Raw genomic sequence first — 15,887 nt, 5'->3', positions numbered from 1 at the left:
ACATTAAAAATACCTTTATGGAACTAAAAGATTTATCATCACACTCAACACTTACATGATAATTCAGAAAATATTCTTACTACATAACACCTAACATTGTGCATGTTATAAGAGTGGTTAGTCTTATAACATACACCTCTTTTGTTGTCATATTTCTGTCAAAATACACTATCTTTGTTTCAATTAATTAGTAAAATAATTTTGTCATTATTAAACTGGTGTCTGAAACATAAATTTTAATGAAATTTTAATGAAAGACATTTTCTTCTATTTTTTTGATAACTAACTTTAAAACAGAAAGTTTGTATCATAAAACCAGGGTAAATCTCAGACAAGTTGGCATCAAAAAGGTTAAACCAAAGAGGGAATGACGCTAACTAGAAATACAGACTTCCAAAATAAAAGCCAACAACATGAAACACACTATTATACTATATATAATAACATCAGAAACCTCACCAATTGATCATCCAGGTTACAGACCCCAACTTCAACACTTAATACAGAAACATTGTTGAGAAAACTTCAATGCATTCAATACATGCTGGTTTTCAAAATGGGTACCCAAGGTTGTTTCATCTACAGAGAAGGTGATGGCCTCAGTTCTTTGAGATGCAAAAGGCATTGTGCTTATTGACAATCTTTAAAAGGGCCACACCATGAATGGGGAGTATTATGCCAACTCACTTAGGTAGTTACAAAAGGCTATCAAGACCAAATGTCCAGGAAAACTGACAAAAATGGTTTTGTTTCATCACAACAATACTCCAGCACACAAGTCTTTCGTTTCAATTACTGCTGTGTGTGACTGTGGCTTTGAAATGTTTGAAACTCTCCCTATTCTCCTGATTTAGCTCCATCTGACAATCACCTATTTACCAACTTGAAAAAAACACTTGGCTGTGCATGAAAAAAAAACACCCAGTACACACTGTAAAGTGGGTTGCATTAGGAAGGGTACAGGAAGGGATTCCAACTATAGAAACCATGCCAAAGCTGACATGGAGCACAATGCAGGCCAGTAGCTCACCAGATCCTGTCAAACTGTCCAACTTATGCCAGCATGGAAAATGGACATGTGATGATGATGATATTAAACACAACAAACCAATTTCTGAAGAAAATGGGCACAGCCCCTTCTTCCAAATCAAACCAATAAATGATAAGGTATTAAATTTGAATATAACAAAATCTTTCTCCCTTACATTTACATGTTTCAGAGGCCCTACAAAAAAATCATTCACACTGCCTTTCCTGCTCTAAATCAGTGACCTCTGGGGGTCTATGTAATATTTTTGGGGGTTCACACTAGAAAATAATAAACTGGGGATTTATAATAGTATTTTAAGAGTCCATGAAAAATTGTGATTTAGGTATATTTATTGCAAAAAACAGCTGGGATTTTTTCCTCTAACATTCTATGTAGCTCAACCTACACAGGTTAATGTATGGAAAACAAAATAGGAATTTGAAAGAAATTTCTGTAAAACTAGCTTTTAAACATCAAATGGCTGTGCGTGGGAGGAGGAGTCCACTAGAATAAAATAGATATAAAAGGGTCCGTAGATAAGAAATGGTTGAGAACCACTGCTCTAAGTCATTTTTTTCTTTACTTTTTTCAGGGCCAGACAGTATCCGCCCGACTGGCCCTCGTGCCGGTGTCACGTAAAAGCACCCACTACACTCTCGAAGTGGTTGGCATTAGCAAGGCCATCCAGCTGTAGAAACTCTGCCAAATCAGATTGGAGCCTGGTGTCGCCTCCTGGTTTACCAGTCCTCAGTCAAATCGTCCAACCCATGCTAGCATGGAAAGCAGACGTTAAACGACGATGATGATGATGATGATGATGAATTTGCAGCTATATTTTGCTTCTTGATAATCTTTAAGACCTTCAAAGTAAGTCTTCATAAAACCAATATTAAGGTAAGGTAATATTTTTAGTCTGAGAAAAAAATAACTAATGGTTATAATAAGGTTCCTAAAAATTTACAAAAATAGGTTCATAAAATAAATAATGGAACAACTTACGCTCTTCTTTGTGAACATTACAAATTAATTTTCTATCTTCATCCTTTGGCTGAAATAAATAAAAGAGAGTAACAGATTAATTGGAGACTACTTAAGGATAATCAATTATTGATGATTTTAATTATATCACAATAGATGAAGAACCCATAATTATTAAATACAGCTGAGAAAATCAAGAATAAAAAAATGTCCATCAAGTACAATTGTTAGCTAGAAAGTATATTGTAATTGATGGATAATTTGTAAAGAAGGCTGGTAGAGATCATAACAGCAGGATCAATGCTATTATAAGAAATTGCTTGAGAAATGTCACATTGGAGCAGTGGTTGTCAATCATTTTTTAAATATGGATCCCTTTGATTCCTATTTTACTCAGGTGGACTCTTATAGCCATTTAATGTTTAAAAAAAAATCCTACCAACCACATGGTTCTGGGTTCAGTCCCACTGCGTGGCACCTTGGGCAAGTGTCTTCTACTATAGCCTCGGGCCGACCAAAGCCTTGTGAGTGGATTTGGTAGACGGAAACTGAAAGAAACCCATATATATATATATATATATATATATATATATATATATATATATGTATGTGTGTGTATATGTTTGTATGTCTGTTTTTGTCCCCCCAACATCGCTTGACAACCGATGCTGGTGTGTTTACGTCCCCGTAACTTAGCGGTTCGGCAAAAGAAACCGATAGAATAAGTACTAGGCTTAGAAAGAATAAGTCCTGGGGTCGATTTGCTTGACTAAAGGCGGTGCTCCAGCATGGCCACAGCCAAATGACTGAAACAAGTAAAAGAGTAAAAGAGTAAATATTATTAGGAATTCTACAAAAATTATGTTAAAATATTGTGTGCATTGCAGAAGTATATTCAGTTAATTGCATGTAAATTTTAACAGCAAAATATTCTATAGACCGCCCCGACCTCCCCAAGGGCCATATGGACCCTGGTATGAAAACCACTGTATTAGAGTAATGAGTGATAATATACAGGAAGAAAGACCACACCAATTCATTCATTAGGGATTTTCAGAAGCACATTACTTTCACCAAAAATCTTTCTTGCAGCTCAACATAAAACAGGTATCAACACCACAAATATTTTAAATGTGTCTCATTAGAGTTTTCCCATTAAATGGTGCTGGTTAAGATCAAAGTGAACTCTTTTAGATTTTTTTTTAGGAAGCAAGTCTAGAAAATTATGGCTAAATCTATCTGATCTCGCATAATGAAATTTACTGTGTGAATGAAGATCAGTGTTATTGATGAATTGGCTAATTAATACTTACAATATTGATTTCTTTTGTATTAAGTACAAAGCCAATTTTATTTTCCTTTCATTTGAGTAGCAATCAAGTTAAATAGTTACAGGGAAGTATCTAGTCCAGAGCTCTACTATCCAGACCGTCTCAGCCACCTTGAATTGTGCGAATAATATTGATTTCTTTTGAGTAGACACAATACCAGATTTCAGAGGTAAGGGGTACTTAATAAAACTGAACCAACTCTAGTTTATTACAGGCACTTGCCTTAACTCTGTCATTCTCATATCTCTCTTGAAATCCACTGCTTTTGTTTCAATTAATTTTGAAAATACTGAAGAATTTAGTAAAACAACTTTGTCATTATTAAGATGATGTTTGAAACAAATTAGTGTAAAAATTTGATGGAAAGTTTTGATTTAGATCACTTTAACTTTTTAACATTTAAACTGGCCACATACGGCCAAAATATTCTACTTGGTTTATGTTCAAACTGACCAGATCTGACCTCTTGCACCTACTACAGAGAGTCATTTTAAACATAAACAATCACATCATCGAAATCTCAAGGCTACAAGATAACGCAGGATAAATTCAAAACAATGTAAATAAATAAGCATTACATTTGACAGAGTAATCTGAATGCTAAAGGGTTAAACAGGAAATATGTATCATAGGACCCAGGTGGACCTCAAGCAGGTAGGTATCAAAAGAGTTAGTAATACCAGAAAAATAAAAGAGTAAGTTAGCCCATCAGCATTTGAACTTTGAACATTATGCTATTAAACTTGTAACAGTAAAATATCCAGTTCAGTGTTTTAATATCTCCCATAACAATTGACAATACTTAACATTCTTAGTTGTGAAACACCAAGTCATCCTTGAATGAGTAGACTAATGGTTAAAGACATTCCAACATGACCACATAATCTTTGTGTATATCTAGTACTATGTCCTTCAATTTTTTAAAGGTAATAGAATGTGATTTGGACATTTGGCTGCTATTTTTAGCATACTGGTAACCATGTGGGGGGCTCTATAATTGGTTCATTTTAATGTTATTTAGCTATTTCTTTTTTCACAAACTTATTGAACTATGATTCATAAACTATCATGAACACTGAGCTGAGCCAATAGTTTTACAGCCACAACAAAACTGATACAATTTTGTTCATATTTAGCATCCTTCTCCGTGCTTACATAAAGGAGGAAGGAGATTAATGTTGAAAGAAAGATTACCCAAGAGAATCATTTATTTAATAATTCTAAATATTCTACTGGATAATCAGCATAAATAAAGAATTAAGCTATATATGACTACTACCAGAAAAATATTTTAAAAAATAAACTTGCAAAACAAATACAAAACAGCATTAAATTAAAAACAATTATAAGGGAATAATAAATAAGATGATTTATAAAAATCATTTTATGATTTTTGAAATTATAACAGAAAAAAGAACCACCATGGTAAAATATCACTTGGAAGAAATTATCCTCTCCTACAAATAGGATGGTCCCTACCAGCACCTCAATACTGTAAATCAATTAAGAGACAAAATATGTTTTCTCACTTGTTTATATAATACATGAAGGATGCCTTCATGCATTGCACAGTTCTCAAGCTCTATCATCTCCCAAACCATATCTGAGTCTTTCAGTTCCTTGCCAAAAGGGTGTCTGCCAGTACTGAAGAATTCTCCTTTCTTCCACTTCTCAGCTACAGTGATTCTGTGAACAGCACTCCCACAGACAAAGCCACCACATTCACTGCCTGCTTTGCATCCAACTTCACACTGCACACTAAGTAGATCTCCTACAAAACTACACCCTTCCATTCAACCAGACTCAAATTTTGCACACATTCATATCAAATGCAGCCCTAGCAATGTATTTTCCACTGTTCTCAAACAATGTGACTCAGATCTAATGCTTGTATTCAACTTTTCAATCTTTCTTTTTCTAGAGATATGTTAAAACCTTAGGGAAATACAGTACAGAACATCCTATTCTTAAAGAAAGAAATTCCTTTCACTTAGCCAACTACTGTCTTATTGCATTCACTTATAATATCTCAAAAAGAGTGGGGACATCCCCTAAAAGACTACAAGTATGGCTTTTTTAAAGTCAGATCTACTGGAGACCTATTCTATTTTCACACAAGTGGCTCCTGCCATTGAAACTTGGTGAAAGCAGTATTGTTTCTCTCTGCAAAGCTTTTGACCATATATGGCACACAAATCCCCAGTCAAAACTGTTGTGACAGAGCTCTCTCTCTCTCTCTAATCCACACTATATCAACTCTAATGTACGTTAGTTTTATTCTCCATACTCTTCATGACTTCCTTACCATCACCCACTCCAAAGGAGATGGTACCATCAGTCATTCCTCATGATTCATCCACATGAACCTAGACACTTCACACTGAATCTGCACTGATTCCATGAACAGAGACCTCAAGAATGTCCTCTAATAAGATCATGCCAATCTTGTTTCCTTTAACAGCAAAAACAACACACATTCATTGCAAATATCACATTATTTTCAAATGTCACAACATTTTTGCACATCACACTTAAAACATGAACAACACATAATTAAAATCCATGCAATCACTTCAATGCCAAGCCTCACTGTCACTAAGGATCTCTTCTGGCAAAACTACATCATCAACATAGAAAAGACTGTATCTCAAAGATGAGCCTTTCTTTCAGAGCAAAGAATATATTTTAGCCTTCCACAACTACTGCAAAACTCAGTCAACACTCATAATAGAATACTGCTCAACACAGAGCTACTGCTAAACACAGACATCCTAGTCTACTTTCAAAGAAAGGTTATTGGACAGATTGCAATGAAGTTGCTTGCAAATACACACCACCTATGGCACACGAACACACTGTCACCTCTTTCTGCCTTTTCTATTGCTGATTCAGCAGCCTCAGTCCTTTGTAGCTGGCTAGCCTCATGTCACCTTCACTTAGGCACTCCTGACTCACTCATCACTTTCTTCCTTTTATCAAACAATTTGTGTCCATCCTCTTCTCGAGTTTTGTACAAATCACTACACTCAATTCTTCTCTCCCAGAACACTAGCCCTCAGAAATTCTCTCCTTATACACATTGGTCCAACATTTAACCCTTTAGCATTCACATTATTTTGTGATGATTATTTATTCACATTGTTTTGAATTAATCATGCATTATTTTATAACTGTGGGAGTTTGTATGAAGTAACAGTTAATTTTTAGAATGATAATGTCGGGTTGATGTGAGAGGCCAGATCTTTCCATTTTGAACATAAAACAAGTAGAATATTTTGGTCAGATATGGCCAGTTTAAATCCTAAAGAGTTAAATTTGTAAGAGACTAAATGGAACATTAACATCAATCTCACTTGCCGAGGAGGGTTTGTAAAGGCCAGAGGCATGACCCCTTTCTCCAAACCAAACAAATAAAAGAAAAGGTCATTTAATTTTCACTTATCTAAAAAACAAAATTATTTCTATACTTCTAAAACAAAATATGTGAATTTGAATGCAGAAATCAGGTATTGGTCAATGAAGAAATACAATTAACAAGTCCAAAATACTTCATCAATTATTAACAATACAATATTATAACAGTGCAGCAAGCCACAAATAGAGACAATCAGACAACAAATTGGAGAACTTATGGTATGAATCTTATTTTCAGTGCTTCATAGTGTCTGCAACAAAAACACTTAATGGCCTACTCCACCAAGCTGTGAAAAAAATGTAAATATCTCTTAAACTTTTAAGAGCTTTTGCAGACTGCACTTAGCTCCAGCATACTGATGTGAAACAGATGAGAAATAAATCTCTGTTCTGTACAAAATGTTAGTGTATATTAGGCAACATTTCCAGAGCAATATTACAGCTGTATAGATAGAGGTATATATAATTATGTGTACTGTCTAAATATACAGTGAAACATCTGCAAATATTGAGTCATCCCATAAATAATGCAGTTTTTTCAATTGCATGAACTAAAAGTCAGAGGGGGGACAGGATAAACCACCTGCATCAACTTGCTATAAAAGCAGGTAGTAATTTTACATTGTAGCTTGTTCGTAGTGCAAGTTTTGAAGAGTGTGGTTCAATTTTAGCAGTTATTTTTTCAAAGCTATAATGGAAGTGACAAAGGAGCATATTCGGCATATTTTGCTTTATGAGTTCAATAAAGGCAACAATGCAATGGAAAGTGTGAGAAATATTAATGCAGTATATGGGGATCGGACAATAAGCATAAACCAGTGTCAACGACGGTTCCAGAAATTCTGAGCCGGAAACTACAGCCTAGAAAACAAGCCTCATCCTGGAAGATCTGTAGAGCTCAACGAGAACATTCTGCAAACCCTGCTGGAACAAAATCCCATCATAACTGTTGAAGAATTAGCAGCGAAGCTTGGATTTGGTCATTCAACCATTCATCAATACCCATGTGCCATTGGAAAAGTCAGAAAATTGGGTCAATGGGTTCCTCACAAACTTTCCAAGTTTAATTGTGTGCAGAAAGTGAATATGTGTTCTTCTTTGCTGTCACGTCTCATGAATGAACCTATTTTAGACCAAATAGTGACTGCTGACAAGAAATGGGTTCTCTATAAAAATGTCAAGCACCAAAGACAGTGGGTAGGGAAAGGAGAAACACCAGCACCCCAGGATAAAGATGGTCTTCACCCATGTAAGGTGCTGTTATCTGTTTGGTGGGATATGAAAGGTTTAGTCCACTTTGAACATTTAAACCCAAACCAAACGATAACAAAGGAGATCTACTGCAAGCAGCTTGAGCAGCTTAAGTCAGCACTAGAAGAAAAACAACCATCTTTGGTTTCAAAACAAAAGGTGTTCTTCCATCAGGCCACATACAGTAAGGATGACATTCCAGAGGCTGGAGCAGTTTCAATGGGAAACGATGCCCCACTCACATTTTCACCGGACATTGCCCCATCTGGTTATCATTTATTCTGCAGTCTTCAAAATCATTTGGACAGAAAAAATATGAATTCTGTAGACAAGGTCAGAACAGTATTAGAGGAGTATTTTTCATCACAACGAGTAAATTTTGGAAGAAGGGCCTTGCAAATCAACCAGACAGATGGAAGAGTATTGTAGAAAATGAAGGAGAGTATATTTTAGATTAAAAAAGAACTTTGTTTATCTTAATTTTGAAAAATAAAAGAAATATTAAAAAACCACATAATATATGGGATGACCCAATATACTGAACTGGCAAGCTAATTTTTTCTACCCAATTATTTTGCTCTTAGAAACTGGTAGGTGCTCTATGTAATATCAATATACAGATGTTAGGAGTATTCTAATTTTTTATCATTTTCAACTGTTCCATACAGTATATCAGAACCATCCATATCTGTCAAGTACTCCCATTTCTTTGAGCAGCTTTTTCACATACAAGTTGAGAAGAGGTGGCTAATGCTTCATTCAGCTCTCTTCTAATTTTTGCAAGAAAGAAACATTATAAATGGTCCCTTACAATTCTAAGAGGGTGAGAGACAGAAAGAAACTGATCCCAGTAACTGACTGGTACTTATCAACCCTAGAAGGATGAATGGCATAGTTGACATTGGTAGGATTTGAACTCAGAATGCAAAGAGCTGAAGCATTTGTCTGATGCACTACTGATTCTACCAATCAATTACTTTGTTTTAGCTTGCAATGATAAATTCCCATTTTACTACGAGTTTGATGAAGAGAAGGATGGTCTCTGTCAAACTGACATGTCCTTTCTATATTACACCACATGAATACCTGGCCCTACATTATAAAATACAAAGGTTTCTAAGCAAAACATTTTTCTTTTAATATGTCATAATCAGGAGGAAAGAGAGTGCTCAAGATTTTTTTTAACAAAACATCTCAGACTGGTAGGGGGAACAGAGGAAGAAGCCATATAATACATAAACACAAGATATAAAGTTATCCTCAAACCAAAAGTATGGTTTGTATGCTTGTAATAGAATGGACTACATAAATTAAATCCAAGAGCCTGTTGGTAGAACATTGCAAGGCAAAAAATTAAGTCTACTACTCTAGAGCAAATACAGTCTCTTTAATGGGCTTCCACACAGTTTCCATCAATCAAAGGCTGGGGTAGAAAACTCAAGGATATATTTGTTCAAGTGTTGCACTATGAAATCTAACTTAGAACCATGTGATTGTGATGTAAACTTCTAAACTGTACAATCGCATATGTACACATTTTCCATAGTGTATTGCTGTACTTGAGAAAACCTGCCCACCACAACAGAATTGAGATCCTAAAACCAAGATGTCATGTAAAAAGCATTGGTGTAGGTGCTGATGCCACTTTAAAAAGTACTTGCGATGGTGCCACATAAAAAGCACCTATTACAATCTATGGAGTGACTGACATTAGGAAAGGCATCCAACCATAGAAACCAAGCCAAAACAGACCCAGGTGCAGCCACTGGCCATGCCAGTCCCTGTCAACCTGTCCAACCCATGCCTGCATGGAAAACGGATGATGATGATGATGATGATGATGATGATGATGATGATGATGATGGTAAGTGATAGCAATACTCATGAAAGAATCAGTGAGAACCATGATGTCCAAGTAAACTGGCCAAGTTCATCATTCAATTTCAATTCTCAACACTAGCATTTTACTCTTATTGTTCATGCTCATATGACTTAAGTCTTTGATACTGACTTTATTCTTGGTTAAGCTATTACAATTCACTCACTCTTCATGCCAGCAATTCCATGCCATGATTAAAAACCTGAAAAAGAACAAACTATCCAAGGTTGTCCAACACATCACACAAAGGCACAGTCTTTGATAATGACCTAACGTCCATGGCTCAATGGATATGGACTTCTAGCTCAAGGGACTTGAGTTCAAATTCTATTGCAAGTCTTATATGAGTGTAACACACCTAAACTTGCATAGTTCAGCTTATCTAGTTATTGAAAATAAGTACTTACTAAACATAGAATAGTATCCTAGATAAAATAACCTTACTAAACATAGAATAGTATCCTAGATAAAACAATGCTAAAGAGAAGCAGTGACTCTTCAAATCTTACAGGGATTAGGAGGCATTTACATTGAATGATTCCTCTTCAGTATCACCGGACATTATCAATTGTGTACACAAAGTAGTATTATATAGCAACAAAGCAGTGACTGAAATTAAAATATTTACAAATAGCTCAGGTATGTACATGGATTATTTAATGTCAATATAAGTAAACCAAAACTTTAAAAGGTGAGCCAGAGCCCCTATCAGAACAGTATATTAGTAGACATAGCTTACAGCATTGTAAATGTACAGTGCATCACTCACTGTGTTATGAGAAGTAGGTGGTAGCATCACATCAGTAAAATCAATCACTGATCATATTATTAGAAGTAACAATACTCTCCTGTAACCAAATATTATCATGGAGTAAAATGTAAGCTTTCATCTATTCACACACTGTTTACTACTATCGAGAATCGTAATCTTTCCTTGCTTCTCTTCACCTGTTCCCACCTGGAAATGTGCTGCCTATTTCTATAATCCTCACAAGGCTCTACTTTTAGGTGAATTGAGATGTAATTGTAATTGAAAATATAATAATATAATATTATATATTTATATATATATATATATATATATATATACACAATGGTGTCATGTATAACCTGGAGGCGCCGCTGTCTGAGTGTGACCTTGCTTGTATATAGTTATAGTAGTGAGTACAGATTTATGTATATTTATGATAGTATGTACTTAGAGAGTGTATGTTCTGATAAGTGCACATATGGTGCTCTCTTAATAATATTTTTAGTTAAAATATTTTTAGTTAAACAAAACATTTACATCTGTTGTAGTGTAAATATCCTGTAGTTCATTATACTGGTCATGATAAACTTATGTTTTGTTATTTCATGCATATACTGGTATGTTTATCAGGTGATTTAATATATATATATGTATCTATTAGTATTGCTGTTTCCCAACCTTGTTTTAGTTGATCTACTTATCAAGTAAGGAGGTAGTCAGCTGAAATTCTGATCTCAAATTTAAATCTTAAAACACAGTCTACATTTTAAAAATAGTAATCGGTTAATAAAGAGATTTGGCTGTCACACTGAGTAGATGAAGCAACATCATACACTTTCCTCACTGGCTAGTGTAGCATTGTTTTATAGTGTGAGTTTGCATTAGGACCATATGCATTTTAACAGTGAGCATGTTGCACACCAGCTTCAATAGGGTTGCTACTAGCAATGTATACTATGATGCATTATATTGATTGTGTGTTTATTTGCTTCCTTATGGTTGTGGAAATTAAACAGTGTTTGTGTATTCAAGTATAAGATGCCTAATTGATCTGAACATACATATAATAGCGTTTAACCAATAGAGTAGTTAGAAATTTTAAAATATGTCTTTTCCAAAATGATTGTATGCCAATTTTGTATCAAATAAGTTTCCTAGAATATCTAGGTACTTGCCCGCATGCATTAAAATTCTGTCGAAGTGTGAATTTTGATGAATATTATATAGAATCTGGAGAGAAAAGTGTTGATTCCTCTGTTTTGAAGAATAAGATATTTAAACTGTACAAAAAAAAAAAAATTAATTGCAGGAAGCTGTATTAAGAAATGTTAGTATCATGATGGTGTTAGAATGAATTGGGAGCTACAGAGCATGCCTTCATATCACAACTCTTTCAGAATTTTCCTGTGAATGTACTAAGACTATCTTTTTAAATGTTTCTAGCCTCACAAGCAACAATCCCAGATACTCAAATCTTTTGTTGATTGGTTGGTTTGAGAAATAGCTGAAAGATCTGATATAAACATAAAATAATAATAAAAGTATATGCTATTAGCACAGTTAGCAGAGAAATTGGGGTGAGGGAGTTAACTGAACATATGTTGTAGCAGATTTCTTTAGAGAAAATTGGTATTACTGGAAAGATATATCACTTTCTTAAAAGTTGTTTGACCTAGTTCAAGAAAAATTACGATTCAAGAAATCCAACCATGACCATTCCATCTTTTTTAGACAAAGTATATCAAAGACAACCTTACCCTATCTAAGAGAAACACCAGTCTGATCAGTTTTCTCTTAGTTTATATCATATATATATATATATATATATATATATATATACCGGAGTAAGCACATGAAATGTGCAACAAGGTGGAAAAAAGAGTACTCAAATACCAGAGGTAGAGTAATATGCTTTATTTAAAAGCAGCAGAAATATAACAAAAAAACCGTTACTCTGAGTTTCACGTTCCCGTTCAACTGTCCGATGAACGGGAACGTGAAACTCAGAGTAAAGGTTTTTTTGTTATATTTCTGCTGCTTTTAAATAAAGTATATATATATATATATATATATATATATATTGTCTTTAGGACTTCATAGTCAATTGTGCCCTTTCTTAATTTATGAAAGTACAGAATGAGATGGAGAAATTTTACTGCTATTTGTAGCAGACCATGCAAAAGCCTTCCATTGCTGGCCTGGAGTAAACTTAGTTGTTGTGGATCTTTCTGATTTGGCGGACGCCACTTGTTTTCTTAACGAAACACTTTCAAACTTGGGACACTGGTAGAATGTGTCATATAAAACATCTTTTACTCTTAGCGTTATTGAGAAAATTTTATCTTTTTAAAGTTATTTCGTGTTAAAATTGTCGTATTTTGGTAATTTCAACCAATTATTGACGTCTATTGAGGTGAAAACAATTACTGCTGTGAATGGTCAACAAAACGTTGTGCGGTGTAATGGATCTTTTCCCTTGAATAAAATTACTGCCGCTGTTTGTGAACAACAACTATAGGCGGTACTGTTATTTATGACATTGTTTGTGCATTTGTACTGGTTTTAGCTTTAGGGTTAGGGTTCAGGTTTTAGAGTTAGGGTTAGGGTTAGGGTTTTAGGGTTAGGGCTAGGGTTATGAGTATTTTTGCCAAATTTGGTGAAAAATTTGTGGCAGTGTATTGAACAGATTTTCACCAAATTTGGCAAAAATACTCATAACCCTAACCCTAACCCTAAAACCCGAACCCTAACCCTAAAACCCTAAAGTTAAAACCAGTACAAACGCACGAACGATGTCATAAATAATAGTACCGCCGATAGTTGTTGTTCACAAACAACGGCACTAATTTTATTCAAGAGAAAAAAATCTCATTACACCGCACAACGTTTTGTTGACAATCCACAGCAGTAATTGTTTTCATCTCAATAGACGTCAGTGATTGGTTGAAATTACCAAAATACGACAACTTTTAACATGAAATAACTCCGAATATAAAAATTTTTCTCTGTTGTATAAGACAAAATATACAAGTATACGAAGTTTGAAAGTGTTTCGGTAGAAAACACACAAAATAAAACATAAATAAAAAAAGGTATCCGCCAAATTAGAAGGATCCATTGTTGTTGTTTAGCTTCACACCAGCCTTGACTGAAATGAGCTTGATATGGCAGTTGTTCCAAGAGGAACCATAGTGCCTTTTTGTATATCAAAATTGAAGGACGTGATTTGAGGTAGATTTTGGCTGCTATTTCCAGAAGGTTGAGGACCATACAGAAGCTCCCTTGTTGAACACTGAGACCAGCTGACATACAGTGGCATGACCTTTAGAGGGGGGGGGAATATTGTTAGGCAGTGATACAGTAGAAAGATATGGTGATACTCTCCTCTGTCACAAAATCCTCTCTCTCTCTCCCCCTTACTCTTTCTTACACCACACAGAGATGGCATTGGTGTAAGAAGAGATACAAGGTATGAGCTCCATCTATTTCATTATTTCAGGGGGTGATTGGTATCAAGAGTAGTGTGAAAAATCTGTTACTTACGGAGCGAGCGTGTGATAGGTGATTAGAGAAAGGGCTAGCAGTGTTTTGGTTATGTACATAGATACACTTACATAAGCTCCATTATAATAACAGTACATCCTTTAACCCTTTAGCATTCAGATTACTCAGTCAAATGTAAATAATGTAAAAAAAAATATCTAGCCAGTTTTAACTTATAACAGGTAAAATATCTGAGCTGGATACAGCTGGTTAAAATGCTAAAGGTTTGATAATGGCAGGCCAGTAAACTGGCAGCATCGATAGAGTGGCAAACCTGTGATTAAATACATTCCAATGAAGGCCACATAATGTATTTTTCAGACACTGCTTTTTTTTATTTTGTTTTTTGGGGGTGGGGTAAGAGTAGGAGGTGAGTGTAATTTGAGGGAGACTTCACTACTAGCTCTTGCTTGGTCAAGCAACCCTATTGAGTCTGATAGGTCAACATAATGGTCCATGATAGGTCTACATAATGGTCCGTGGTTTCATTCATAAGATGAAAACGTGATATGAGATTTGGTTGCTATTTCTAGCAAGTCAAGCAACCTTTTAGAGTTTGATGGGGTTGCATAATGGTCTGTGGTTCTAGTCATGCTTAAAATGAAAACAACGGGATGAGATTTGGTTGCTGTTTCTAACAAGCCAAGCAACCATACAGAGTATGATGGGTCCACATGACAGTTCACAGATTTTGTCTTTTAAAAGTTTTTAATTTGTTTTGGAGAACAAAGTACCTAACATGCTGTGTATGAAGTGCAGGGTGGCTAAGGGTACTAGGTTAGAAGAGTGTCTTATAGTGCTATTTACTCTTTTCATTTGACTGATTCCTTTGTCTTGCTGTTTTCTATATGACTGAAGTCTCTTCTGTATCGATTAGAGAGTGGAGGCGCAATGGCCTAGTGGTTAGGGCAGCAGACTCGCGATCGTAGGATCGCGGTTTCGATTCCCAGACCGGGCATTGTGAGTGTTTGTTGAGCGAGAACACCTAAAGCTCCACAAGGCTCCGGCAGGGGATGGTGGCGAACCCTGCTGTACTCTTTCACCATAACTTTCTCTCACTCTTACTTCCTGTTTCTGTTGTGCCTGTAATTCAAAGGGTCAGCCTTGTCACACTGTGTCACGCTGAATATCCCCGAGAACTACGTTAAGGGTACACGTGTCTGTGGAGTGCTCAGCCACTTGCATGTTAATTTCACAAGCAGGCTGTTCTGTTGATCGGATCAACTGGAACCCTCGACGTCGTAAGCGATGAAATGCCAACATTGATTAGAGCAACTGTGATTATTTGCATCTGTATTAAAAGTGGCTGCATTAACACATGTGTGATAAAGAAAGGCATCACAGATTTCTCAACATGAAAAGGTATAAGCATGGGTATGTGATTAAGAAGTTCAATTTCAAATCACAAGGTTTCAAGTTCAGTCCCACTGTGTGACACCTTGGGCAAGTGTCTTCCATCATAGCCCCAGACTGACCAACACCTTGTGAGTGTATTTGGTAGATGGTAACCAAAAAAAGCCAATCATATTTATACGTGTGTGTGTTTGTGTCTCCTTGTCGTGACATGACTTGATAGTTGTAAACAAGCATCTCCATCATACAAGCAGTGTTCTTTGTTTTTAATCTTCTGTGAAAAAAAAAAAATTGGTCATGAAAACCCTTACCTTGCTCGGAAGCAGGTGAGGATTAGCAACAGGAAGAGCACCCAGT

At 35.5% G+C, this 15,887-nt stretch overlaps 1 protein-coding gene across 2 annotated transcripts in view; it reads right to left on the bottom strand.

The window, feature by feature from the left end:
- Nucleotides 1-15,887, bottom strand: part of LOC106868418 (uncharacterized) — an 87,628-nt gene that overhangs the window by 52,034 nt on the left and 19,707 nt on the right. For both annotated transcript variants that reach the window (XM_014913664.3, XM_089348974.1), the window contains exon 2: nt 2,030-2,078. In XM_014913664.3, coding sequence (XP_014769150.1) covers nt 2,030-2,078 — 49 coding nt within the window. The remainder of the gene's footprint in view (nt 1-2,029; nt 2,079-15,887) is intronic.

Source organism: Octopus bimaculoides, chromosome 3 (genome assembly GCF_046866305.1).
Source record: "Octopus bimaculoides isolate indiv1 chromosome 3, ASM4686630v1, whole genome shotgun sequence".
NCBI lineage: Eukaryota > Metazoa > Mollusca > Cephalopoda > Octopoda > Octopodidae > Octopus > Octopus bimaculoides.
This window is presented reverse-complemented; position numbering and strand designations above follow the sequence as displayed.